The 11,637-nt window shown below is 37.5% G+C and overlaps 2 protein-coding genes and 1 long non-coding RNA gene across 3 annotated transcripts; all 3 read left to right on the top strand.

Moving 5' to 3' along the window:
* Nucleotides 1-1,408: 1,408 nt before the first annotated feature.
* LOC124159543 lies at nucleotides 1,409-4,887 on the top strand. The gene is made up of 3 exons (XM_046535424.1): nucleotides 1,409-1,507; nucleotides 2,411-2,637; nucleotides 3,741-4,887. The coding sequence occupies exons 1-3, from the start codon at nucleotides 1,463-1,465 to the stop codon at nucleotides 4,186-4,188; spliced, it is 720 nt and encodes a 239-aa protein (XP_046391380.1). The 5' UTR covers nucleotides 1,409-1,462; the 3' UTR covers nucleotides 4,189-4,887.
* Nucleotides 4,888-6,212: 1,325 nt separating this feature from the next.
* Nucleotides 6,213-7,808, top strand: LOC124159547. Its single transcript, XR_006864972.1, has 2 exons — nucleotides 6,213-6,492; nucleotides 7,668-7,808. It is a non-coding gene; the product is annotated as an uncharacterized LOC124159547 (long non-coding RNA).
* Nucleotides 7,809-7,816: 8 nt separating this feature from the next.
* Nucleotides 7,817-9,590, top strand: LOC124159546. Its single transcript, XM_046535427.1, has 2 exons — nucleotides 7,817-7,891; nucleotides 8,765-9,590. The coding sequence occupies exons 1-2, from the start codon at nucleotides 7,824-7,826 to the stop codon at nucleotides 9,105-9,107; spliced, it is 411 nt and encodes a 136-aa protein (XP_046391383.1). The 5' UTR covers nucleotides 7,817-7,823; the 3' UTR covers nucleotides 9,108-9,590.
* Nucleotides 9,591-11,637: the final 2,047 nt, after the last annotated feature.

Here is an 11,637-nt window from a genome sequence, read left to right as displayed (position 1 = left end):
GACCCCTAAAAATTATCAACCTCCCGTGAGATTCGAATGAGATCCCTGTGGATTTTGAGCCTATTATATAGCCTAGCAAACTGGCCAGATCCCCAATCGTATAACGAAAAGTAAACAAGACTTGAAGTGAATCAGATTCATTTTCATCCCAAGGTTATACCAAGTTATTTTCGAGGTTGAGGTGTCCGTTATAAATACTTTGTAGTTGGTGAGTACCCTAAAAACTGAAGATTCGACTACAAGTTACTCGCAAGTACTATATCGTCTTACTTGTTATTATATGCAATTAGAAATCGGTAGTACAAAGCAATCGCTACTTTGTTATTGAAACTGGAATATATTATGACAGTTTCAGCTATAATTGGTATTAGAGAGTTATCGATATCTCGGCCTTTGGTTCGAGGGCCAAATTGCATAAAATATAAAATCAATTAATAAAACTCTCTGAAAGTGACCGAATAAAAAAGCATAAATCGTTCCCGGTGAATGAAATGCCCTTGATTCACTCAAATGTTCTCGTCCAACGCGCCTCTTTCTCTATGGGGCACCGCATATTATTGAAGCTAACAGCATCGGTAGGGAAACGTTGGAGCCACCCAAGAATTGACGCGAAAGTCTTTACGAAGAATCATATATATCATTTCAAACTTATTTAATCCTTTCTTAACATTCACTAAACATGATGGAACAACGTTGATATTTTTAAATAATTTATATATTTAAAAAAATAGGATAATATTATAGGTCAGTTAGTTACTAAATCGATTTTACTTTAAAATTCACTCTCCTTTATTTATAAGTAATAAAATACAACGAAATTAATATCTTTAACACAATAGACTCTTCGGCAAATCCAACCAAATATTGATTGTTTACAGGTTGGTTTCGTGTACACGCAGAATATTCTTTCCTCTAATATAAATCAACTCCTTGGATTTACTTCTTAGATCGCCATCGATATTAATCCTTTAATAGAAAGCCTAATGAACATAATCCCTAGATATACTGCACATAATAGAAATTTTAATAAAAGCCAAAACACAATGAAAAGTTAAGAGAAACATATGATAAAAGCATTGCATAAAATTTAATTCAATTGTATTACTTACGGACTGATTGATAGGCGATTCTCTATTGAGCAGAACGTGTCAGTAGGAGAAAAATAGACAAGCGAATAAAAGTATTACGCAGGAAATAATGAGAAATATTTGTAATCTAATGTTTCATTTGCACGCGCACTTCTATACCTTAATCACTGCGATATGGCTTAAGATCTATACATGCGTCACAATAGCCATTGTAACACTAAAAAAGTTATCTAAATTAGTTCGAGTAGATCAATATAACTTAAACGAGATAGCGACACAATATAAAATGGGTGAAAAGAACTCAAGATTTATATCACGAAGCATCGCTAACAGGCACGCAGTATTAGAATTATTTTTACACCACACTCTCAAAAATGCAGACGATGAAGCTGATTCTACTGACGATTTTGGTCACACTCGTAAGTATAGACATTTGCCATTGCTACTGACATAAACAAAACGGAAGACCTTATAATTAAAAATACAATTATCAAATTATATCTTTTCTTGATCTCTTTCCGAAATAGTTTTCATGGAGCTTGTTTATCTAAACCTGTCTTCAACTCAATGCCTGACGAACTTCCTCTGAAATACGAATTCAGTAACGACTTTTCTTGTTCACAAAGTAAAGTATTTCATTCAAGAATAATGAGACTGAATTATTTGACGCAGAGAATGGTAAAGACATTTGACGTTCGTAAGACTTTCCAGCAGCTACCACAAATGAGAAACTGTGAACTGCTCCGGACGTTCCTGAAAGGAATTAATTGCACCTACAATAATTATTCCAGGTTATCCTATCAGCCTAATAGATATTTGATAAGGAATTCAGGATTAGAGAGGGTTCGGGAATGGAATGTTTTATCCATTAATCGATTATTCAAACTGAAGATATGTTTAGATAGGTGATGGTAGAATTCAACGCGGTGTAACAAGCAAGGGGTGAGTGGATTTTGACACGGTCAGGAAAAAGGGGATAGCTGGTCTCTCTGTATTATATCATACCAAGTAAGATTTCCTGCTTACGGGAAGATTCCCAAAAGCATACTCCTAGACTTGAGCTTGGGACTCATTAATTTCTTTTACCGCTTATTTTTTCACACTTAACTTTTTTCTAAAACTGTAAGGCAGGAAAATATTGGAAGATGCCCACATTGAATTCCTTGAAATTACTCGAATATTTACTATACGAATAATTAATACCAAAATGGCAGAAACACGCACTTAAGAGCGATTCTTACCGTCGACCCTACTTCCCAAACTCCTAACATTCCTGTTGCTTCACATACTTACGAAAGCACTTTCTGTATCCTTTATTGCAGGCCTGTCTCCCAGACCTCGGGTTATGCCAAGATCCCCCAACACCATATACAAGGACTTGCATTAAAGAGGGAGTCATTTGCGAGACATGCACGAAGGCGGTGTTCTGTTTACCAGATCCGGAAAAAGAAGGTCAATTCATTCCAGACGAGGAGTCAGCAACGGAATGCAAGGGTGAATTCTCGTGCGACGAGCTGTATGGTGGGTGCGTTTTCAATGGAGTTTGCAGGTATGTCCCATGAAGCGTCTAAAGTTGCGGTTCTTAACATGTTAAAAGATAAATAACTTAGTCACTCGAGGAAACGTGTTCGTCGCAATGAAACAATTGAAAATGAAATGCCCATGAATGCACTTATTCTACGTATTCTATTGATCATTGTCTTTGATGCACCAGCTTACGGATAATATAGCACATTGAAGCAGAAGTAAACAGAAAAAAATAACGTAAACAAAATGAAAAATTATCGCCATCCCAAACAATGAAAATATAATCATTTTCACGAACTATATTTTAAGTAAGGTTTGTTTAGGAATCTTTTTACTCCGATTGTGTACTGGTATAAACAAAACAGGAACGACAGTCCGTTTCACTTTCAGTATATTCTATCAAACCAAATAATATAAAGTTTGATAAATATTACTAATCAAGCCATCGCGTTCGTAATATTAATCATAACTTCGATGAAAGTTACCAAAATCTGAAGCGTATCTAATTAATTGTTATTTTTAACAAACTCATCCGTACAATTCACTAAATTATGAAATATTAAAATTTTCGCTTGATAAAATAAATCAAGTGCCTAATGATTTATATCATAGTTTAGCAAAAATACTCACCATCACAACAGTTTCATAGTTTTAATGAAACATCCTTATTTGTGCAGAGTCCGTTGCTACAACGCCTGGAGCCGACGTTCAATGCTTCCTGATATCGTATTTTTCTACCAATTTTTGTGCTGGTTTTACGGAAATTTAAGTAAAACTACTAACTTTATGATTTACAATTTAGAAAAATATTATTTATAGATTTTATGAAACTGCATATATCAAACTGGTAATGTAATCATTAAAGAAATATTCAATATGAAGCGGAAAACTTCATAAATTTATCAGAATAATATATATTTAACCAAACCTTTTTTTCAGTGTATGAAACGTTAATTGTAAACGTAAAACTCGTAAATATTATCATTATTTGGAGATCATACGAGAGCTAAAATGTAATTGCTTTATAAAAAGCTATTGGCAAATAACGTAATGTTACAAAATTCTTACAGGTACTCGGCAACTGAATAATAAGTTATTTAACTCTCCTAATTCTGACATTCACAGGTTCAATGCGAACTTCCATTGCCCCCTAAGCGACAACGTGGAGCCAATCAAATACCCAGATCCGTACAATTGCAAGAATTTCTACACATGCCCAGGAAGAAACCCTGTAGCAGAGACTTGCACAGACGGCCAAGCGTTCGATCCGAAGACGGGAAATTGTTCGGATATCAGTGGGGATCTTTGCAAAGACTATCCGGTGCCGCTGTGCAAAGAGAAATGTAAAAGCCATGTGATCGCGGGCACCAATTATTCATACGAGTGCCTGCTGGGTTTCACTGCCGATGGCATAGAAATTCTCTACCCGATGTTTCAGTCGGATGATTCAGCTACAACAAATGCACCAATTGCAACGTCACCAAAGCCGGTGCACCCGAGTACGAAGATGCCAAGACGATTGATCCCGAAACAGCCGCTACCCTACATTGGTACCCCATCCAAACGAAGGTGAGGCCTTCAACCCGAAGAAAGAAGGGCGCTTGAAGAGCATCGGGGATCTGTGCAAAGACTATTCGGTGCCGCTGTGTCAAAGTGGAGTGATATTGGACACCAACTATTCATACGAATGTCTCCTGGGTTTCACTGACGGAGGCACCGATATCTCTACCCAATGTTTCAGACGCTAACAACAACTGCAACACCACAAAATCCAACGGACCCCAATGGAACTACTACAACAGTACCTCTGATGAGTAAGGTTGCAACGATCTCTGATGAGTAAGGTTGCAAGTGTCCTGGAGTGGGAAATTATGCGAATCCGCCTAACTGCAAGTGCTTCCACATGTGCTACATGTACGCCGGGGAGATACATGAGAAACACTCTTGCTGTAGCCCCGGTTCTCACTTCAGTGCTGAAACTCAACTTTGCATCGCAGGAGACGATTTTTAGGCCAGTGACGGATCAGGTCGATGCCACGGAATTCTCACTTGCGATTCACGAAAAGGTGTCAACTGACTGGTGATTATGTCGTATTCCAATGTAAAACAAGTCAATAATTAGATAGAAGATTAAGTTCAAATAAATAAAATCCTACATTGACTGCTACCTTTATTTAAATATTCACTGATTCTGCCAGAATAAAAGAAAGACTGGATAATTTTCACTGTAAATGTTTTCTCAAAATCATAAAAACATACATAAAAGGCATGATTTGTTTTGTTACTAAGCTCTTTACACAAAACGAAAAGACGGAACGAAGGGGAAAAAACTTTGGACACCACAACCGCCGAAATGAGGTGGGAAATGTTTAGCTTTCCCAGTAATTGATCCAAGTATCTTCCACTTCATTAGAAAAGAAGACAGGCAAACGAGCTTCAACTGTAATGCATTCGAAAAGAAAAAGTGTTCAATTGTTTATTATATTCACCTGCAAACTGATTCACTGTCTAAACTCATCTACTTCTCCTTTCTTCACAGAAAAAGAGTAAGTTCTTCTCGTCGTAGTAATTCATTTCCATAGCAACCCCCTATCGTTTCTTATCAAAAGTGAGGTTCGGCATTACTTGATCGTCAAAAATAAAAAAAATAAAAGACAAGATAAAATATTGAAGATAAGCTGAGACTTTTATCTGAATATATCTCTGGAAGAAAAAAATTTAAGGCATTTTTGTTCCTTATTATAGATAATCAAGTAAATTATCCTTATAGCTTTTTATGTCTATATGCTTTTCATTTAACATCTTTATTTGGGATACGGTAGGATGAAACATTCAAAACCAAACGCCACTAGTTCACTGAGGCTTAAAATGATCATTTAGTGAGGAAGGACTTGATAAGGATCGTCTGGCACTAAAACTAGAAGGCTTAGCGATTTATTTCGTATTCCTATCGATTTCAAATGACAGTGGTACATTCCTCTATCAAGTGTTAAGTAATGATTAGTTTTTAGTGATTAGTTAAGTAGTAATTAGATCAGTTTTATTCTTTCTTATACTTCCATAAAAATGATGGACTAATGACGATATATTGATATAATTTATATATTTAAAAATGGGATATGTTATTCGTCAGTTAATTAATAAATCGATGTTACATTAAAAAAAATTTCTCTTTGTTTATTAAGCAATATGATACAATAAAATTAATATATTTATCACAAGAGAATCTTCCGAAAGTCCAACCAAATATTGATTGTTATGGATTGGTTTCATATACATGCAGGATATTCTTTCCTCTCATAGAAATGGACTCGTTGGATTCACTTCTTACATCGCCGTCAGTGTTAATCCCTTAATTGAATGTCTAATAAATATAAACCAAAGATATACGGCACATGGTAAGAAGTTTCATAGAAACCAAAACACAATGCAAAGTTAAAGGAAAAAAATTATAAAAAAAACTATATAAATTTCAATTCAATTGCATGACTTACGGACTGGACTTATACGCGTTTTTCTATTGAGCTGCACGTGTCAGTAAGCGAAAAAAATTATCACGCAGGAAATAGTGAGAAGTGCTTGTAATCTCATGTTTCTTTTGCCTGCGCACTTCTATCGATTAATCACTGCGATATGGCATGAGATTGTTACCTATGCCACAAGTGAGCACATTAGACTAGAAAAATTATCTAAGTTAGGTACAAAAGATCCATATAACTTAGGCGACATAGTAGCACACTATAAAATGGGTGAAAAGAACTCACAATATACATCACTAAGCTTCGCTTACAGGCACGTGGCACTCCATTATTTTTACACCACGCTAACGAAAATGCAGACGATTAAGTTCATTCTAATAACGTTTTTCGTCATACTCGTGAGTATAACCATTCGCCATTGATACTCGCATGAGCAAGACCGAATACCTTAAAATTAAAAATATAATTATCTAATTACATATTTTCTTGATTATTTTTCTTTTTCGAATTACCATTCTTCGATTTCATTTATTTGTTTATAGCTGGCCTTTCAACTCGATGCCTAATGCACTTCCTCTGCATATGAGAATTCAGTAATGACATTTCTTGTTTACGAGGAAAAGTGTTTTATTCAAGGAACGATGAGGCCGAATTGTTTGACGTAGAGAATAGTAAGACATTCGATGGGCGTAAGATTTCCTAGCAGCTACCTGAATGAGCTACTTCGAACGGTTCGAAGGATTACAGGTTTAGGGACTGTTAGGGTATTGAATATATCATCCATTATGCGATGATTCAGCCTAAGAATATGTTTGGATAGGTGATGGTAGAGCTCAACGCGGTGTAACAAGCAAGGGGTGAGTGGATTTTGACATGATCAGGGAAGAGGGGCAAGTTGATCTACCTATATTACATCGCAGCAAAAGGATTTCCTTGGAGAGGGAGGATGTCCAAAGGCATATTTCGAGACTTTAGCTTGGGACACTTATTTTAGTAGTGCTCTAACCACTACGCCACCATACCCCATGAAATATCTACGGATAAACAGTTGATTCCCACCCGTTGACATATGTTCACAACCTCATGGTAACGCGCTGCGTGGATACATGGGCTGTTTCGTTTGGTCATATATTTCAAGAAACATGAATTGTTCAGCATAATATAAAGAGCTAGTTAGGGTAAGTTGATGGTGAAAATCGGTTTGATCATTCTATCGATCGGTCTTTTCTGATCAGAAATTACTCTCTTGACACTTACGCTATCATCTAGATCTCTTCATTGTCAGATATATGTATAGAGTAGACTTAGTTCATCAATTGATGAATCTAAAGTTCTTTTTAACCAGTTTTTTTCAGACATAACTTTTTTCTAAATCAGAGAAGCAGAAAATTATTGAAAAATGCCCACTTTGAATTCTTTAAAATTTATCGAAAATAGCTTCTAATAAGTAATATCAAAATTACAAAAGTAAGCACTGTCGAGCGATTCTTATTGTCTTCGCTACTCCACAAACACCAAATATTCGTGTTGCTTCAAATACTTAAGGAAGCACTTTTTGTATCCTTTATTGCAGGCTGGTCTACCAGACTTCAGTTTATGCGACCGTTCTATTTCAAAGGAATACGCAAGAGAATGCATGAAGAAGGGACTCATGTGCGAGACATGTTCGAAGGCGGTGATCTGTGTACCAGATCCGGAAAACCCTGGTAAATTCGTCGCAGACTCAGCCATGGAATGCGTCGGTGACTTCTCGTGCGACGAGCTGGCCGGAGGATGCGTTGTCAATGGAGTTTGCAGGTATGTCCCGATTGATTTTCATGAATTGCAACCCCGGAGTAAAATTTCGTCTCAAATCTGCAACAGATTCCCTTTGAGGATTGAGTGCAAATATATTTGCTGAATAAATTTCCCGCATTAACTTGAGGTGAGACTGAACAGCTTTACAACAGTGAAAATAGTATTTGACGATGATTGATACCAATGAATTCTGCCATCCAAATAGATTTTTAAGCGCTGTATTGACTTTTCAACGGAATGTGCTCGCAATCACCTTTCTTTGCTGCTTTGTTCAATAGAGTTGGTTATGTACGGTGAAAATATTACGGAGTAATCGGCAATGAACAAATTGTGTGAAAATCTACAGAAAAAAATTATCCATTAGGACAAGGATAATTACCCAGACCACTCGATTTCCCGAAGGTCGTGTTATGTGTCTAGAAGTCCCTTGTAGTCATAACACTCATCGGGAAATCGGGGTTCCGGTATAGTCTACAGAGGGGAAAGAGGCCTCGTTAGCTTACCTGGTTAAGCGCTCGACCTAAAATGGGAAATCCGGGTTCAAAACCAGTAGGCGTATGGCGAATGGTTTTCCTCTTTGGAATTTTCACACAATAGTTGGCAGCACAAAAAAGGATGCCAATTGTACATCCGTCATGGTGAATATATGCAAATATGACAAATCTATCTCAGGAACGTTCTATAAATCTCCTCTCTATTAATCCTAAGTTACTAATTTGATCATCATTGGGGGAGGAAACAATGACGAAAGCTAATACGTAAAGCTTAAGTCACATGTTATTGACATGTAATATAAGATTTCAAAACTATCTGTAAATGTTCCGCGACTGAATATGGAGTTTAAATTAATGCTCACAATTCTGCCATTAACAGGTACAATGAGCAATTCCATTGCCCACGATCAGACAACACTGACACAATCATATATCCAGATCCGTACGACTGCAAGAAGTACTACACGTGCCAGGGGATAAAGCCTACATCAGCATCCTGCGCAGGGGACAAACCAGCGTTCGACCCGAAGAAGGGAGATTGTACGGAGATCAGTGGGGATCTGTGCAAAGACTATCCGGTGCCGCTTTGCAAAGAGAAATGTAAAATCGATGTGATCGCGGGCACCAATTATTCATACGAGTGCCTGCTGGGTTTCACTGACGATGGCATAGACATTCTCTACCCGATGTTTCTGCCGCTGCAAAAACTGCAGCAACTGTAACACCAGAAAATCGAGGAGTACTGATTGGAACTACAACAACAGGAACGTCCTCTGAGCATGGTTAAAAGTGTCCTGGAGTGGGAAATCATGCGGACGGATCCGTCAAACTGCAAGTGCTTCCACATGTGCTACATGTACGATGGGAAGTTACATGAGACACACTGTTGCTGTCGTCCCGATTCCCACTTCAGTAATGACGTTCAACGGTGCAACATCTCAGGAGACAAGTGTTGAGCAAGTGACGGACGTGGTCAATGCGACGGAGTTCTCACTTGCGATTCACGAAATAGTGTCTACAGACTGTTGATTATGTTTCATTCCAATGTAGACCCATTCAATATTTAAACATTAGAAGGAATTCAATGACTCCATTCACTACTTCTTACATTTAAATATTGACTGGGTCTTCCAGAATAAAAGAAAGACTCGATCATTTTCACTGTAAATGTTTTCTCAAGTTCATAAAAATGCATAAAAAACGTATACATTGTTTTGTGCCTAAGTTCTTTACTCGAAACGAGAAGATGGAACGAAAACACAAAACATTGGACACAGAAACATCAGAAAAGAGGTGGGAAATTTACAGCTACTCCTTGAGAGAGATCAGGCCAACGGGCTTCAACTTTAATTCATTAGGAAGGAAAAAGTGTTCAATTGTTTATTATATTTACCGGCAAACTGATTTAGTGTCCAAATTTATTAATCCAGGAATATTAAGTTTTTTTGTAAAAAAATTCGCGGGGACTCGTCATGTTTGTTACAAGCTTTTGGGTTATGCCGCCAAGTGTTTAACGGGAGGCCCCAACGGTTCCCGTACGATTCTTGTCGCGTTGAAAAGGCGACTGGCATGGGTTGAGGAACTTTGGGGCCACCCGAAAATTGACGCGGCGACAAAGCTCCCATTGGCATCCAATTGGTAGCCATCGTCCCTATTAAAAGTGTCCCTCCGGGCTATCTCGATTGATTCTCGCATAAGTCTGGGATAAATCTGCCTCCTTCTACTATTATATATCTAATCTATTGGCTAAGTCGAATTTAATGTCATGTCCCCGGGTCCAGGCATGTTCTGATATGGCCGACAGCTGGAATTGTCTATTCTTCGTGGCCCTTCGGTACTCTTGTACTTTTACCTTCTACTAGTCTACACTACTACAAGTCTCACAAATGTAAGCATGGAGTAGCGTAATAGTATATGCATTTTAAAATCAAGAAAACAATTTTACAAAAATAAAAACACAAGAAATGGTTAAAAAAAACTAAAAATCGTGTTTCAATTATTTTTTGTAATTTCCATTGTTTAAGCGTGAAACTTTGGGGAAACACATTATTTGTGATGCACTCTAAGTGTCTATTTTTTATTTTCCAAAATATTTGGGGGCACTTTTCACCATCTTAACTTGTTAGGCCCTTTACCCGGGATTCCCAGCATGTTCAAGATTCCATTTTTTTAATGACGCTTCGAGCTGCTTCTGAGCGTTGAGGATGAGCCCCGAGTCGGATCCAAAAACGAATGTCGGCAATAAAATAGTTTTTAACCCGTTTGGAATCCCGAGAGAAGTGTATCTGCATTATTCGCCGGGAAAGCATCTTCTATATTATTTCTACTGCATAGATACCTTTTTCTCAAATTATACGCACCAAACTCTACAAATGAGGTACCAAAATGCACAGAATTTATCAGAGAACATGCGACGGTATATCTTACTTCCTAAATATTGCTATACTTTCCTAAAATAGGTTTATAAATAATAAAAAAACGGTAAATATTCCTGACGTTAACGGCGCACAAACTGGTACATTTGTTCATTTGCAACAATATCTCGTATTCCTTAAATAAGTTTTATCAAAATGCGGCTGATTCCACATTCAAGTCTCCTGTTGATACGTAAGTATGAGTCATCACGTGCGTTTAACAGAGGATAGTGTAATTACTTCCAATGTTGTGTTTAAAGAGGTCCTCTGACCTCAATTTGTACATGAACATTCCAATTAAATTTGTGCATTAGACCCTACCTTTTTTCTGCATTTTAAAATTAGAAAAGCGCCTATCCCTCTGTGGACCACCTGCATTGAAAAGAGGGGGGGAAGCCCGCTGGGAGCGGACGCAGCACGCTCGTAAAACCTTATTTCATACAGCATTTCATTTCGATACGCGCCTTATTTTACCTCTCTAGCTCAGTTATGATTCAATTTCCAAAGTCGCTTGGTACAAACGAAGGATAGTTATACGTATTTTCTGATGAGGATGCCAGCTGCCAACACCTACTTTTATCGTTGATCTAAGGGAACAACGCCCACGCCAGAGAACGTGACGTCAACAAAATATTTTCAAAGGCGTCGTTCTTTTTCCGTTCCGAATAGCTCGTGAGAAGATGGTGACGGTTCTTAAAAAAGTCAAGTGGGCGGGCCAATTTATGGTTTCCAAATTCATGTCTCAATCAAGAATGAAAAAAAAAATTATTTGGAAAGGCCAAATTGTCAAATAAAAAAGACTGATATAGCGGGAGAGATATAGCTTCCTGATTCAATC

The sequence above is a fragment of the Ischnura elegans genome, chromosome 5, assembly GCF_921293095.1.
Source record: "Ischnura elegans chromosome 5, ioIscEleg1.1, whole genome shotgun sequence".
NCBI lineage: Eukaryota > Metazoa > Arthropoda > Insecta > Odonata > Coenagrionidae > Ischnura > Ischnura elegans.
The sequence above is the reverse complement of the archived record's forward strand: the minus strand, read 5'-3'. Positions and strand labels throughout refer to the sequence as shown.